The sequence below is a fragment of the Oryctolagus cuniculus genome, chromosome 12, assembly GCF_964237555.1.
Source record: "Oryctolagus cuniculus chromosome 12, mOryCun1.1, whole genome shotgun sequence".
NCBI classification, from domain to species: Eukaryota; Metazoa; Chordata; class Mammalia; order Lagomorpha; family Leporidae; genus Oryctolagus; species Oryctolagus cuniculus.
The window spans coordinates 44,623,008-44,640,877 of NC_091443.1; the positions used below are offsets into that span (position 1 = coordinate 44,623,008).

Below are 17,870 nucleotides of genomic sequence, written 5' to 3' on the forward strand. Positions count from 1 at the left end.
GGGGTATGTAGCCTTATCTTTATAATGAACACAGTATACCATAAAAATATATTTGACAGATGGACCTGGAGGACATTATGTTAAGTGAAATAAATGAACTGCAGAAATACAAAAATGACATAATCTAGAAAAGTTGAATTTAATGGAGAATAGAAGAGTGGTTACTAGAGGCCAAGAGATGGGGGAAGTGGGGAGATATTAGTCAAAGGGTACAAACTTTTGGTTATAACAAATAATTTCTGGAGACACTATACATTATGGGCTATTGCTAGTAATGTACTGCACCGACGAAATTTGCAAAGAGAGCAGACATTAAGTATTCTCCACATATTTTTTTTTCCCTCTTAAATATTTCACTAGTTTCCAGATTCTGCAGCTTTAGGATAGGATAGCTTCCTGGAAATCTGGAATCATTCATCCAGGGCTTCAGCATTTTGTCTTCTTGATGACCACTTAGAATTGAAGGAGGCCCTAGTAAGCACAGAGGTTTGGGGCCCAGGGCTGCTATCTGACACTCACCAGATGCAAGCTCTTCATTTCTAAATTCTTTGCTTTTGCAAACTTCATCAATATTTTCTTTTTCTTCTTTAATAGTTGCCTTGTCTGATACTGTATACTTTTCCTCCAAGTCTGAACTTTTTATTTGTTCATTGAAGTCTTGCAGGTTTTCATTTTCAGAGGTCTCATTGTCTCCTAAGGAAATGTTTGCATCTTTGGAATCATGTTTTATCTCATTTGCTGCTGACAAGGAAGCACAAGTCTCTGACTTCATCAATCCAGGGTCCAGTACAGGAAGTTCTCTCAAGTCACTGCTTGCTTCACTTTCTTCCGGAAGTTCCACAGGCTGGCAGTCTGCTGACTGCCGTTCTTCAGCAAGAACATCCCTATCGATTTTTCCTTTCTTAGAAGATTAATTACTTCTTTAGGAAGGAGTTGTTTATGGCTCAAAGCCAGAGCCCACTACAAAAGTGTGAAGAAGGCAAACCCCGGGGCAAGGACGATTACCAGGCCGCAGTGGAAAGGTTAATTATGGCCGCTCGCATCTCGGACCCTAAGCTTTTCATGAAGCACGTGACATCAACGTGAACAAGGAGCAAGTCTACAGCCTGGAACACTGCTCTGCCCTCAAATGGCTGAAAGAGAATATGAAGTGGGCTGGAAAAGTCTGGCTGTTCAGTAACCATTAGGCTTTTATTTTTTTAAGTTCAAGTAATCATTGTTGAAAATAAAAGGCAATAAAGATATAGTTCTCATTAAAAAAAAAAAAAGTATTCTCCACAAAGAAGATGTTTTAAAAGGTAACTATAGGGGCTGGCACTGTGGTGTAGTGGGTAAAGCCACTGCCTGCAGTGCTAGCATCCCATATGGGCACCAGTTTGAGTCCTGGCTGCTCCACTTCCGATCCAGCTCTCTGCTATGGCCTGGGAAAGCAGTAGAAGATGGCCCATGTTTCAGTTTCACTAACTGAAATATTTTTTCTTCTTTGCATAAAGCACAGGGCCAGAGCTGAGCCACTCTGAAGACAGGAACCAGGAGCTTCCTCCAGGTCTTCCACGTGGGTGCAGGGGCCCAAGGACTTGGGCCATCTTCCACTGCTTTCCCAGGCCATAGCAGAGAACAGGATCGGAAGTGGAGCAGCCAAGATTTGAACTGGCACCCATATGGGATGCCAGCACTGCAGGCAGTGGCTTTACCTGCTACGCCATAGCGCCGGCCCCAAATTTGAGTTATTTTAATCCCATGATTATGCTGAAGGGATTACAATAAAGCAAATCATTATTGGATTTTTGGTGAATTTGTTTTAAGTACAGCACAGTAAAAAGAGCACAGGACTTAAAAGCACAAATTCAAATTCAGAGTATACAGTTTCTCTGAGTTTCATTTCATCTGATGTGCAAGTACACACAAGGAAAGTTTGTTCTTTTAAAAAGGACAAAAACCAGGGCCAGTGCTGCAGCATAGAAGGTTAAGCTGCCGCCTGCACTGCCAGCATCCTATGTGGGCACTAGTTCAAGTCTTGGCTGCTCCACTTCCAATCCAGCTTCCTGCTAATGGGTCTGGAAAAGCAGCAGAAAATGGTCAGGTCCTTGGGCCCTTGTGGGAGACCATGTGGGACACCTGGAGGAAGCTCCTGGCTCCTGGCTTCTACCTGGCCCAGTCCTGGCCATTGTGGCCATCTGGGGAATGAACCAGTGAATGGAAGATAATCTCTCTCTCTCTCTCTCTGCTTTTCAAATGAATAAATGGAGTTTTTTAAACAAAAAAAGGAAACAAAACACATCATATATTCATATTTTTCAGTCAAGGATTGGTTCTGTTTCTCTCAAAACCCTAATATAGGTTATTTGCTTTTTTATTATTGGGTTTAGAGATGTCTTTATTCCTTTGAATTTAATCTTCATGACTATATTAAACTAAATCTTGCTAAATGCCAATGCTTCACCTTTAAAACAGGTGGTAGAGAAGTGAGACCAAAGAGCTGGAGAAATTTTATACTTTAAATAAAAAGATTTCATTTATTTGACAGGTGGAGTGGCAGGGAGAGAGACAGACACACACACACAGAGACAAAGATACCTTCCATCTGGTGGTTCACTCCCAAAGGCCACAACAGCCAGGGCTGGACTAAGTCCAAGCCAGGAACCGTTTAGAACTTCATCCAAGTCTCCCTTCAGGATAGCAGGGGGCCAAGTACTCGGGGGCTATCTTCTGCTGCTTTCCCAGGTGCATTAACAGGGAGCTGGAGTGGGAAGCAAAGCAGCTGGGATTTGAACCAGTGCTCCAATTAGGAAGCTGGCAATGCAAATGGAGGTTTAACCCACTGCTCAACAACATCAGACCCCAATTTAATATTTTATTTTTTAGATATGGAAGTAGTCTCCAGAAATTCATAGTGACGAAGGAGTTGAAGGATATTCCACTCACTCAAGAACTATCTATAATCAAACGTGAAGTGAAGAAGAGTTCTTCAGGTTCTGAAAGTGGCTCATCTTATCTGAGATAAGAAGAGGTAAAAGACTGACAGCTTGTCTGCTGGGGACTTTCTGCTACAGAATGTATTTTTCTCCATCTTGGAGAAAAGACACAAAGGTCACTGAATGATTACTTGGTAAGTATGGTGAACAAGAGATCATTTTAAACAGGTAAGACAAAGTCTAGTTGAAGAAACATTAGATTCCCAGCACAGTTAAACAACTTCTAATGTGAACAGGAGCATTAGTGGTCAGCTATGGTCAACTAATCAAAGTCAATTAGTAAAGAATGATTAAAAAAAGTGTTGTAATACATACATTTCAAACTTTGCCTTTTAACACACAACTTAAAATACACGAATATGTGTCAGTCACTGATGCAGGCTCAAGACCTTTTCTTTGAGTTCAGAATTTTCACTAACTGAAACATAAAGCACACCTGTCAGGTATTGCCTATGATTTCCAGGGTCAGTTTCTTTGGGATGGGACAAAAAAAATTAAACACATTTGCAAAGCAATCTAAGTACTATATGGTATTTTCTGAGATTTTCCAATCTTACAGTGAGGCTTTCCCTACTCATACTTAATTCAAACAATATTTAAATTACCATCTTAACTGAGTTAAGATGTGCTATCTAATTTGATAGAAACGAGCCTCTTTTAATATTCAAACAAGAGACATAAACAGGTTGGCATAAAATACAAATAATTCCCTGGTAAGCAAAATAGCCTAACCCAAGAGAGCAGAAAAGGGCACTGGCATAACAGTAAGGCATGCAGCTCCAGGCTGACAACATTTAATAACGTGGCCATCAGACACTATGTTTTAAAAAGAGAATAAAAGGCATAGGTTTAAAAAAAAAAAAAGCTTGTGGATTAAGCAGAGCTCAATTAGAGGGTTTTTATTTCGTTTGCAAAGTTCACTTTCCCCTAAGAAAGATAAAGCAATTAAACCAAAGAAAAACTAGCCCCCAGAAGAAAGGATTCTAGTTAAAGGTTGCACTGGCAGCCAAGGGTAAGGCTTAGTTAGAGTACAGACCTCATTACCTGATCAGATGACGTCTTTAGAGTCAAGTCACCCTCTTAACTTCCTCAACAAGAATAAGCAACACAAAACTGAGGATCCTGTGAACAACTGAGCCTTGTTCCACACCGCTTATTCTTTGCCATGTATGTGAGGATAGGGTATTCAGATATTGCAGCTCTTGTAGGTAGGAGCATTAGGGACAAGAGCACATGATGCCATTTCTATCTTTCATCTACTATGCCTTATGAGGAGGCTTCTTTCCCTTCTCTGATGTATCTTGTGCTAAAGAGTATTATTTCAGTTTGACTATGTAGAGTAATTAAAATAGGCTGTCTACAAATTATGAGTAATCCCAGAAGCCCTTCTTCAACAAACCAGCAGGTGGGAGAAGTTACATGTGCCTCAAACAAAAAAAACTAAAGAAAAAGGTTTAAAAAAACAGGTTGCCCAAAACAAATGAGTATTCCATATTTTACTGTGTAATTTATTAAACCAAGCTAACTACCCAAGTCACTGAAATCCTTAGAATATCCATAAACTTAAATGGTAATGTTTGTAAAAATGAGGCAAACTGGTATGCTGTTTCTAGCTTTCTAATTGGGAGATAATTGTCAGTTCTTCTAAAGAGATTAATCTCCTCTAAAGGTGTCCTGCTTTAGAAAATGATCTAAGGAAATATAAGCAGCTATAATCTAACATCCCGCAAGAGGAAATATGCAAAACTGCACTGAAGACAAATACCAAGACACAAGCTCTGAGATCTCTACATAAAGACACATTATTCTTGTAAATAAAAATATTTACTGTTTAGGTAAATAAATGTTTACAAAGAAGCTCAGATGATCAAGAAATTTTGGTGAAAAGAGCAAGGGAACATGGAAAAATACCATACATATGTATATGTAAATTTTTATGTATTTATTTGAAAGGTGCAGAGAAAGAGATCTTCCAACTGCTAATTTACTCCCCAAATACTTGCAAAAGCCAGGGCTGAGCCAAACCAAATTCAGGAACTGAAACTCAACCCAGGACTCCCATGTGGGTGGCAAGGACCCAACTACCTGAGCCATCAACTGTTGCCTCCTAAGGTATACTTTAGCAGCAAGCTGGAATCAGGAGAGCCTGGACTTGAACCAGGCACTCTGATACTCTGATATAGGAGTAGGTACCCCAATGGTGTCTTAACTGCTGTAACAAACGCTTGCCCCAAACTCCTACCTTTTTATTCTGTTACCTTTTCTCTTCCTAAAGCACATTACTCTTTCTGTGGGCCCTCAAATACATCAAATTTGTTTGTCTTATGACCTTAAACTTACTGTTCCCTCTTCCTAAAATGGTTGACCTGAGTTTTTTTTTTTTTTTTTTTTTTTTTTTTACTTCTGGCTCCACCTTATGATTTAGATTTCCCTAACGACTTACTATAGAGTGGATCTTACAGGCATCACACTACCCTGTTTTTTGTTGTTCTTATATCACCTAAATGCCTGGAGTTACCTTTTCCCTAATTCGTTTACTCTGTTCATTGTCACTATAATGGAAGCCCCAAGAGCACACAGAATTGTCTTTTTTACTTTAGTATCTCCAGGGCCCAGTACAATATACATAGTCACTCAATAAACAGACGTGGATAAGTAAATTACCTTAACCAAAATTTTCTCAAACCATATGCTAGAGTATCCAACCTTTTGCTATAGAGCATATTCATATAAATTTGTAAAAGAATGATGCTTATAAAGTTTCATGAATAAGGTGAGATTGTGCTTTCCATAGGTACAATCATCAGTTACTTTGGGCTACACAACTGAGGTTTGTAGCAGGAGCTGACCTTAGCATTTTCCTAGTTTTACAGATGTGAAAATCAAGGTCAGAAAGTAAAATCTAAGCATAGACAATAAACTTCTAAAAAAACCTATACATCAAAGAAAACCCAAAGAACAGTTTGAGTCTCAAAGCACACACACACAGGCCTAAAAACAATTACCATAACTGCTTAGAATTTTTTAATTGTCTATTTACGTGTACCACCTAGCACACAGCAAGCACTCAAAAAAATGTATGCTAGATGGATCATAAGGTCCTAATTACATAATTATAGTTTAAAAAATATACACTAGAACCTATATTTTGTTTCTTTTAGGGTAATAAATCATTAACACTAGATCCACAGTCTTCATATTTAGCCTTGTAAGCAAAGCCTTTTTTCTGCTACTAAAGGATATTCTCAATAAAGCCCCCTCCTGTATTTCACATGGAAGGGTGTGTAGCTGTGTGTGTATGTTACTTCCACAGGAGCCAGTGATCTCAGGTAAATAACAAACCTAAACAGCCTTTTAACATTTTACACATGTGCTACATATGGAAGAGAAAATATGAACAGCAGAATCATCTACAGACTGCACAACTGAGTTTCTATTTCTGTGTGTACCTGAAAAATATCAAGTATCAATATCATGATATGAAACCAAGAAAAAAAGTAGGCTGTCAGCTTAAGAGAATGATATAATTTAAATTCAACGTAGTACAGTGCAGATTATCAATCTATAATAGCTCCATTCTAATGCTTTATGGCTTTTTAAATGATTAAAAAGTAAAATGCTACGTTCCTTCTTCATAAATCTAAGGTGCTAACATCTTCGACATGCAGCAATTATGTTCAGCTTTTTAAGCAGGAACCAGTAATAACTAATCCTTCACATATGGTCAATTTGCCACTGGGATTCAGCACTACATCCTGGGAACAAATGACAGAATACTGAAAGTCTGATTATAAATAAGCTGCTAGGGGATTTATGAAAGAAGCAATGAGAAAAAGAACTATGATAACAACATATGGGAGCCCCAATATATTTGTTGTAAAAATCACAATTCAATGAGAGACAGTAAGAAGCTTTAATGTTAACAGATTCATCTAAACTAAAAAGTTTAACCAAGTCACATAAATGAGGTAATGCTATTAATGGATATTTTAGACAGAACCATAATTCTCAATCTGCATTACTGACAGACAGAAGCCTATTATTAAAAGAGTAACATTTACAGAGACACAGTTGCAACAGAATAGAATATCACTGATTCTGACCTCTAGTTACTAAACATGTAACCCTGGGCAACTCAATTATCTTTCTGGATTGGTAAACTTCCTCATTTGCAAATAAATGAACATAATACTAAATTATACTTCATGATGTTACAGTGAGGGCTCAAGGAGATAATAACTATGAAAGCATCATACAAAGTATAAAACCCTATACAAATACAAGTCATGCTGTGGGAGAAAAAGTTAAACTTGCCTTTATGTGTTCTAAAACAGCAGTGGCAACATTTGTATGGAGATCGATAAGTCGTTTCTTTTCAAGGAGCTCTGGTAAAGAACTGTAAGAATAAAAAAATTAACAATAAACCATTAGGTTTGCTAAGATAATGACAGACTTTAAAAGCCCAGGACTGGGTGTTTCCTCTGAGAAAACTCAGAACATTGAAACAGCAACAAAATGATAAAGTGAAACTAACAACTGATTAAATCTCTAGGTTTGAAAACATAGTACTGCCATACTTAATGCTTATTTTAAAATAATCTTGCTCCCAAATATCATTATTTCTACTCTTTCACTTTCTCTAAAGTTTGGAGATTTAGAATAAAGTCAGAATAATGGAAACATGCTTTTGACTATTTTTTAAGTTAGAAAAATGTCTGTGTGTGAGACTCCCAAATGCTAGTTTACTCCCCAGGTGCCCTCAATTAAGCCAAGAACTCAATTCAGGTCTCCACTGCAGGTGAGCAGGAACCCAACTATTTGAGCCATCACTGTTGCCTCCTAGCATTCACATTAGCAGGAAGTTGGACTCAGTAGCTGGAACCACAGGCTGAATCCAGGTACTCTCTCATAGGGGATGCAGCAGACCTAACGGCTAAGCCAAACACTGGCTCCTACCTATGTTTCGAAAACATGTTTCCTTCCTCTTCCTTGATGGCATTCAAAGTGTAAAAACTACTACTTAATCTTCAATGAAGAAAATACAGTACTACTAATAAAATAATGTGTCCTATTTTATCAATACTTTTTCCTAGTAAAATTATTCCCATTACATATTTATAACGGGAAATAAGCAAATATTTATAACAGGTGAAATAAGCAAATAATCATCTACACATCTTAGCAGGGACTTAAATGAGCATGAACATGTTAAATGCAAAAATTTAACTCTTTTTAAACTCAGTGGTGTATCTGCTATTACCTACTATTTTTTTTTATTTGACAGGCAGCGTTAGTGAGATAGAGAGAAAGGTCTTCTCTCCATTGGTTCACCCCCAAAATGGCCGCCACACTGCGCCGATCTGAAGCCAGGAACCAGGTGCTTCCTCCTGGTCTCCCATGTGGGTGCAGGGGCCCAAGCACTTGGGCCATCCTCCACTGCCCTCCTGGGCCACAGCAGAGAGCTGGACTGGAAGAGGATCAACCTGGACTAGAACCCGGCGCCCATATGGGATGCTGGTGCACCGCAGGCGGAGGATTAACCAAGTGAGCCACGGCCCCGGCCCCCCTGCTATTTCTTCTTATTAAAAACAGCCAATCTTTTAACCTCAAAGGAAATGTTATGAAGAGAAAAACTTCAAGGCAGAAAATACTGCTTACTTACCTAACAGCTGATGTTAGCTTGGCAGTATTGTCAGAAAGCATACTTATGGCTCCTTCATCTTCCCCTTCTAGTCCCTGGGGAAGCAAAAAAAACAAAACAAAACAAAACAAAAACACAAACATACAAAAAAACCAGTCTTAGTAACTACGCATATTTTTAGTCCCATTCATAAAAATCAACACATTCCTATGGCTACCCATCAAAATACGATTTAGTTCACCTAGAATAACAATTCTTCTCCGATGAACAAGCACATCTATTTTTGTTACAGAAAATTTCTAGTTACCACCAGTCTGATAAATGGTCAGATGACTAAATAAAGGAATAGCTGGCATTTTCTGGTTAGGAAACAGGCCCAGAGACTTGCCACAGGTCACACAGCAATTAACAGTAGAGATGAAATTTGAGGCTAGATCAAGGCATGGTCGAATGAGCAGCACTGAGATGAAGGCACTTATATATAGTTTTTCACATAATAAATTTATATTTTTTCTAAAAGTTTTTACTTTCCTCAATATTTATATTTCTTTTTGAAAAAGACAAAGAATATTTATTGAAATATTAAAATAAATGCCCTTGAATTTGTATGAGAAAAAAAGTAAACCTCTTTACCGCTCCAGATACCCTTCCTCTGCCTTATAATTCCTAGAAAGCAAGCAGAACCTTACCATAATACTTTTAAGTCGTTTGACTTCATCCTCCTGTGCTCTGTAAGATTCTAGTTCTTGCTGAACTGATTCTGCAACTTCTGGGAATGGACTAAAATGGTATTATACAAGAGGAACTGTGAGAGTGACATCAAAAGATGGATTTTTGTGTGCATTCTAAAATATATACAATGAAGATTTATTAGGACTTCACATACTTATTACGATTTGAATATTTTATGTACAAAGGCAGAAACACTAAGTATACAACTATATGTCTTTCTGATACCTATTTATATAATAAATGCTGTTTTCTCTAGAATGTTATCATAATACATATAAATCTAAACACCTTTAAAGTTCACTTCTATTCTTTCCATTAGAGTTATCAGATTTTCTCTCTACCCATATTCTGGCAAAGTCAAATATCTGTGACTGAAAACCAAAGGAATGCAAGTCATGACACAATTTGAACCCAACATTACCCCCACCTAAATAAATTAATCAAAGGGTCTATGCGACTACAAGATTGCCATTTATAGAGTACCACCTCTAAGTAACTGTGAAAAACAAGTATTGTAACTCAGTACTTTTTTTATTATTTTTTTATTATTTTTTTATTTTTTTTTTGACAGGCAGAGTGGACAGTGAGAGAGAGAGACAGAGAGAAAGGTCTTCCTTTGCCGTTGGTTCACCCTCCAATGGCCGGCGCGGCCGGCGCGCTGCGGCCGGCGCACCGCGCTGATCCGATGGCAGGAGCCAGGAGCCAGGTGCTTTTTCCTGGTCTCCCATGGGGTGCAGGGCCCAAGCACCTGGGCCATCCTCCACTGCACTCCCGGGCCACAGCAGAGAGCTGGCCTGGAAGAGGGGCAACCGGGACAGAATCCGGCGCCCCGACCGGGACTAGAACCCGGTGTGCCGGTGCCGCTAGGCGGAGGATTAGCCTAGTGAGCCGCGGCGCCGGCCGTAACTCAGTACTCTTAATAGCCCTACTAGGAAAAGCAGCACTTGGCCATGATTTGGTGGGTTTAAAGCCTGATGTCTCCTCCAGGCCTGTGCAGTTTGGCAGCAGCTTACACAGACTCCGCCCACAACTGCTCTGCAATCACTGAACAGCTCAGGTAGGAAGTGTCACACAGCACTAGTCGTGAGATTCTCGATAAATTTCTAGATCATGAAATGCCTGTTAAAGTAAGTGTGCTTTGGTCCACAGCCTTAGAGGAGGCCAGAAACTTTTCTCCTTCAAGAAAGGAAAGGTCATGTCTCATTAGCAGTGAAACCAAAACGTTTCTCTCCTTCCTCAGCCCTGACACCTGAAAATACCCAACTCGTGATTAGCACACTTCAGCCAGGGGAGACTGGCAGGAAAGAGGAGTTCAGCCGGGATTCTGAGGAACAAAGTCCAGTTTTACCTGACAACCCCAGGCACTTAACCCTGGCTCCAGCAGAGTCTATACTGGCAAAAAACACAGCACTGAGGCCTCAGCACTGCACAGGGGAGTCAAAAAGCCCCTGTTTCTTTCATGATGAGGGAAACCATGTTCGCAGGAAAGCTCTTACCCTCTCAGGGCCCTAGCTTCCTCTGTAAACTGTGCTTTACACTAAATGATCCTCAAACTCTCTAATATCTTTAGGCTTTAGAGCTAACAGAAAATTACAGCTCTTGTTTGTTGAATGCTTACTATATTACTATCTCATCTAATCTTAACCAGTCTATTGAGGTAAGTACTATAAGACTTACGATACACACTTTGGCATCTGCCAGAACTGGGTTCTAGCCTCAACTCTACCAATAAAAGATGAACGACTTCAGGCAAATTATTTCTTTATATTCATCATCTCATAATACCTTCAAAACAATCTTCTGAAATATGGCAATGGGTAGATAAGGGCAATAGGTAGAATTATCATATTCCCATTTTATTGATGAGGAAACTGAACCTCAGAAACATTTAAGTCACTTGTTGAATTCTATGCTGTCTCCTAATGTCTTCTGTGCTCATATTTTCATTATAGTATGATATGCAGAGTAAGGGGACTATTCCTGCTTATAAATGTACGATTAAAGTTCATACTATTCAGCTGACTGCTTATCCTGTTCCTAGACATGGTTTAAATACTTAATATTGCCATGTTTAAATAAATATGCAGAGAAAGTCAAGTCTTTGTTATAGTAATGTGCTTTTCCGTTTAAAAAAACTATTTAAAAAAATCTATCAGTAAAAGAAAGATAAAACATATTTTTAAAATCCCAACATGCTGAATCAAGTCTATATCCACTTCTCCTTAAACATAAATGTAAAATGATGCCAAAAAAAGCTATATCAAGGCCGGCGCCGCGGCTCACTAGGCTAATTCTCCGCCTAGTGGCGCCGGCACACCGGGTTCTAGTCCCGGTTGGGGCGCCGGATTCTGTCCCGGTTGCCCCTCTTCCAGGCCAGCCCTCTGCTGTGGCCCGGGAGTGCAGTGGAGGATGGCCCAGGTGCTTGGGCCCTGCACCCCATGGGAGACCAGGAAAAGCACCTGGCTCCTGGCTCCTGCCATCGGATCAGCGCGGTGCGCCGGCCGCAGCGCGGCGCCGGCCATTGGAGGGTGAACCAACGGCAAAGGAAGACCTTTCTCTCTGTCTCTCTCACTCACTGTCCACTCTGCCTGTCAAAAAAAAAAAAAAAAAAAAAAAAGCTATATCAAAACACACAAATGTGTGTGTACTTTTTCAAGCCTCCTGTATACCAGACATATGTATATACTTGAAATATTAAAAATAATGTATATCCTTAATTGGATATATTCTGGATACAGAATTCTTCTCTGAAGAATGATTCTTTCTTTGTTTACAATGACTTTTCTAGCCATTATGAGCACTAGGGAACTTTTACAGCAGTTATTGAGCCCATGAAGTGTCCTAAACCTGAAGGGAACATAACACCACATGGGATATATACTCTGCCTACAGTAAGTCATGTGCCAGTTACAACAATTTTCTAAACTATTAGTTTGAATGTACTTTGAATTAACATCTGGGCTTCAGGCTTAGGTACTCTTTTCATAGATGTATAAAATGGAGTTTGCATTAAGGCAAATGTGGAACAAAAAGGAAAAATCCCACCCCAAAGGTTCCCTAAAACAAAACCCCATTTCAATGAAAGGCACAAAAAAAGTTTAGAAAGACTATCTGTACAACCTGCAAAATCATATGGGATGAGCATAGTTGAAATAGAAGTGGCCATTACAAAGCAACAATGAATAAAAACACAGGAATCAGGACGTAAAAGACACTTATTTATGGGCTATTTTTCTTATTTACCTTCCTTTATGTTTCTGCCAAAATTTATCAACTGGAGTTAAATCATAAGACTTCTTGCTTTTTCTCTTTGGTCTAGCACCCGCTGGAGAGTTTTCCACTCCTGAAGATTCTTCCAGATTAACTCTGTTTAAGTGGAAATCCTAGGAGAAAGTAATCCTACTTTAAAAAATCATGTTTTGAGTTTAAGAGCCATAACATTTCCAAGAGTATGGAAGATAATGAACATAGACTCTTGCTTTTTAACATCGGCAAGGACACAATACAGCTGTAAAATGTAAAAAAAACCTCCTTCCAATCTTTTGTTACAAATCAATGCACTTTTAACTGTTTATGGAAGTATTATATGTGTATGATTAAAATTTCAAACAAAAAACAAAAAATTTTAAAGTTCTTGTGCATCCTAGAAAAATATTTATATACTTATATATTTATACTAGTATATATATAATTTAAATTTTACATTAAAATTAGGTTAATATCTTAAAATTAGGTTAATATTAGGTTATTTTATACATTTCTTCTATTAATAATTATTTTAGAGCCCTTTTAATATCAGTATGTAGGTCTATTTCACTTTTATCATGGCTAAATACCCAATGTTTGGCTGAATCAATTTATATGAGTAGGCCTCTTGCTACTTTATTATTTCTAGCAACACACATAATCCTAAAAATAACTAAACTCTTCAAGAGTTTTATAATTCTGATGTGTTACTTGATAGTTAGATTGCATTTTAAACAATTTTTAATAGAAGCTACAATAATAATAGCACTTCTTTTCACATAAGTCCTGAAAGCCAATCAGACCAGGGGTAGCTAATCTTTTATGCTTAGGACTATTTTTTAATTTTTCGCCCTTTATCAAAATATAAACACACAACAAGAAAGAAGCAAAAGTATGAGGGTACCTCAAAGAGTTTGTGGAAAAGTGAAATTAAAAGATGAGTTTACTTTGGAATAATTTTTTTTTTAAAATCCATGTATATTTTCATAATACTCATTTTCCCTTAATGTTTTGAAGAGCCCTCATAAATAAATATCTTTTCTATCTTTTCCTCCCTTTCCTAAATTGGCTCTGTGGGTTTTCTCATTATAGCTGTGTTTTATGGTTCAGTTCTACTGAAGAACAGTGATTTACAAAGAAAATATGGCTATCATCAAGTAAGTAAATGATGAGCTGGAAAGAAAGTATATGAAGAAATTATCAATGATAAAATACAATTAGCTCGGTTCTAAGATTTTTGTACATATTTTAAATTAATTATTTTAGATCTTAGCAAATTAAATATTCCAAATACAATTTAAAATCATTTAGATAAAACAAAATCATCAATACTAACCCCAGACCCTCATAATATAACCTGTAACTTTCTCATTAAAATCCTTCATAATAAGGTTTCTTTGTTCTTTTCCCCTTTGACATAAAAAAGTATGAAAATATAGATGTCTGAATGCCATAGTGGGAGTAATGGGTCTATTTTCTGTCAGATAAATTAAAAAAGCGACAAGGCAGCCTTCTCTTAATGTTGTATTAAAGCCCACCAAAGAGGAAAACAATCACAGAAAGAATAGCTTTTATGTACAAGGCACTATTTTTAGTATATTAAATCATTTAATCCTTATAACCATCTTATTATAATAACTATAATAAACTTTAGGAGAAATAACAAAATTCCCATTTCAAAGATAAGAAAAATTGAGGCATACAGAAATAAGTTTCTTGTCGAAGGTTACACAAAAATATATGGTAGAATGAAGACTAAAACCTAGGAAATCTGACTTTAGGAGCACTGCTTCTGAGCATTATATTTTAATTCTACTGTAGAAAGAAATCTATTGCAGAAAGAAAGAATGACATACCATCACTTGAAATTCTCTGTAATGTATAACATGTGTAGCCTTCTGTGGTACAGGTAGTTTAAAGATTAGAGAGTTACAAAAACATGGCTGGGTGACAAAGAATATACTATGCTGTATTTTAACCTATTAAGATTGTCTTTCAGTAGATTCCTCACGTTATCATGTAGCAAAATATCAGTAACCTCCCTGAATTCCTGTTTCCCAACCTCCATTTCTAAACTCAGTTTGCACAACAAATCATATGTATAGGAAGAAAGTAAAAATAACACACCTGTGAAAATCATTTTAAACACCAACTAGATATTAACAGTTACATCTGAGAAGTCTAACTTTTAAAACTGAACACAGCTAATGATGCTGAAAAGAAGCATCTTCATAAGCAGTGAAGCTTTATGACTTCCAGATTTGAGAGAAGTACAATTTCTGTGGTGATGACAAAGCTCACTCAAAAACTTGTTAGTAAAATTACTGTTCTAAAGATAGGAGAGCATATTATCACTGAAGTATTGATGGAATTCTTAAAAGAAAATACAAAATGATAAGGGAATAAAAGATGTTAAAGAGTTCTGAGAAATAACCTAATAGTAGCAAGAACATTTCTACTGTTTGCATAATAGCAAGGCAAATAAGGAAAAGTAATTTCAATTTTGAAAATTGAGAAGTTAGGGCATTCTGTGCTGTATTCCATCGTGAAAGTGACAGAACATTTATATACAAAGAGAAGACAACCGGTTTGGTTTTAACATGGCAGAGTCTAACTGTTTCCATCTGACAGTCACATCTTCCTTACTAAGAAGGATGGATAATGGTGCGCTGAATCACCAGATCTGAACAAGTCCCTTGAGGCAGTGCTAAAAACAGAAGTCTCACTTCACTCTCACAAATTAAAGCAGTTCAGTAGCACCACATTAACTGTTAACAAAATCACCTTTGGACTTGATACCTATCTATGCAGAGCTAAGGTCTATTACAAAGCAAAGTAAAATAAAAACTTCAGCAAGAATTTACTACCCCTTTAGCTCGAATTAAATTCCTAGTTGATTCAACAGATGTACTCTGGAGTAATGAGTAAAATGTCAACATTTTGTCATATTGAGGTGACCATAACACATTAAGGAGATTCTTTAACTTGTAATATCAAATTAATCAAGAGAAATAAAACATGAGATAAAACACACATGAAACTAGGGAACACAAACATTTTTGATAATGATGGCAGTGGAGAGGACTGAGGAATGTGGGGAGGAGGAAAGGAGACTGCCCATCAGCTCCTGCAATGTCTCCCATGCCTTTGGCTTCTATCCTGCCCTGCAGCAAAGAAATATGATGTCCGTCATCTGAAGATGAGCACCTATGCTGCCACATCTCTGTACATAAATCTAAGAATTCTAACCTCCAAAACGGTGTGGGATCCCCTAGGGAACATTTTCATTTTAAAAAGAAAATTATTTGACACACAGAGAAAGAGAGAGACAAAGACAGCACATGCATGAGAGTCTACCTTTAACAGCTGGGGCTGGGCCAGACTCAATCCAAGTCTCCCATGTGGGAGGCAGGAATTCAATTTGTCGAGCATCACTGCTGCCCCTGGGAAACTAAGTCAGAAACCAGAGCCAGCTATTGAACCCAGGCATTCTGATGTGTTGACGTGGGTGTCAAAGCTAACCTTAAAAAAAACTTACCTACTTAATTGAAATGCAGAGTTAGAGAGGGAGAGGGACAGATATATCTTCCATCCACTGGTTCACTTACCAAATAAATGGTTGCAAAGGATGGGGCTGGACCAGCCTGAAGCCAGGAGCTTCACCTGGATCTCCCATGGGGGAGGCGGGGGACCAAGCACTTGGATCATCCTCTGCTGCTTTCCCAGGTGCATTAACAGGAAGCTGGATTAGAAGTGGAGCAGCTAGGACTCAAACTGGCACCTGCATGGGATGCTGGTGTTGCAGGTAGCCCCTTAAGTTTTCAGTGAAAGGATAAATGAATTTCCTGCCTATGTGCCTGAGAAAGCAGCAGAAGATGGCCCAAGTACTGGGCCTCTGCACCCATGTGGAAGACCTGGGATGGAGTTCAGGGCTCCTGGCTTCAGCCTGGCCCAGTCCCGGTTGTTTCAGTCATTTGGGGAGTCAACCAGTGGATGGAAGATCTCCCTGTTTCTAACTCTGCCTTTCAAATAAATAAATAAATCTTTAAAAAAAAATCTATCTCAAAGAGAATGGATAATCATGTTATTAGCATTGAGACAAACGGGCATTAAGTACCTTCTGATATGATAAAATAGAAGCTACACGACATTGCTACTAAGTGGTCTTGACAAAGAACTGAACCAAATATAATCAAATTTCTAGACACTGAAGATATAGAAACATGTCAAATTATACCACAGCCCAATGCAGAAATATAGGACATTCTACAGAAAAATGATCCAAATCCTTCAACCAAAATGACAATAAAAAAGGATTGGAGAGGGAGGAACTGCGAACTGAGACATTTAAGAGATGTCATCAATGTAACGGATATATATTACATGGATGCTTATATGAACCAACCAACTATAAAAATGCATCTTTGGCAATCAGAAGACAATGAATATAGAGCTGGTGTAAGATATCACCAAGGAATTATTGTTAATTTTGTTGAATATGTTAATTATATCTTTTTTTAAAAAGATTTTTATTTATTTGACAGGTAGAGTCACAGACAGTGTAAGAGAGAGAGACAAAGGTCTTCCTTCTATTGGTTCACTCCCCAAGTGGCCGCAATGGCCAGAGCTGCACCAATCCAAAGCCAGGAACCAGGTGCTTCCTCCCGGTCTCCCACGTGGGTGCAGGGGCCCAAGCACTTGGGCCATCCTCCACTACTTTCCCAGGCCACAGCAGAGAGCTGGACTGGAAGAGAAGCAACTGGGACTAGAATCGGCACCCATATGGGATGCTGGCACTGCAGGTGGAAGATTAACCTAGAGCGCCATGGCGCTAGCCCCAATGATATCTTTTTTTTTTTTTTTTTTTAATTTCACAGGTAGAGTTATAGACAGTGAGAGAGACAGAAAGGTCTTCCTTCCGTTGGTCCACTCCCCAAATGGCCACTACGGCCAGCGCTGCGCTGATCCTAAGCCAGGAGCCAGGTGCTTCTTCCTGGTCTCCCTACCATGCGGGTGTAGGGGCCCAAGCACTTGGGCCATCCTCCACTGCCCTCCCAGGCCACAGCAGAGAGCTGGACTGGAAGAGGAGCAACCGGGACTAGAACCCGGTATCAATATGGAATGCTGGCACACCGCAGGCAGATGATTAACCAAGTGAGCCATGGTGCCGGCTCCCCAATGATATCTTTTTTTAATAGCTACATGCTTAAGTGTTTATGCATGAGATCACAGAATGCCAGGGAAGCTGAATGAGGTACATAAGGGTTCATTACAGG

General features: G+C 38.5%; 1 protein-coding gene across 2 annotated transcripts in view; it reads right to left on the bottom strand.

Moving 5' to 3' along the window:
- SCFD1 (sec1 family domain containing 1) overlaps positions 1-17,870 on the bottom strand; it is a 109,261-nt gene that overhangs the window by 48,175 nt on the left and 43,216 nt on the right. For both annotated transcript variants that reach the window (XM_051822744.2, XM_051822745.2), the window contains 4 exons: positions 12,592-12,731; positions 9,306-9,396; positions 8,638-8,711; positions 7,290-7,371 (listed from right to left, as the gene is read on the bottom strand). In XM_051822744.2, coding sequence (XP_051678704.1) covers positions 7,290-7,371; positions 8,638-8,711; positions 9,306-9,396; positions 12,592-12,731 — 387 coding nt within the window. The remainder of the gene's footprint in view (positions 1-7,289; positions 7,372-8,637; positions 8,712-9,305; positions 9,397-12,591; positions 12,732-17,870) is intronic.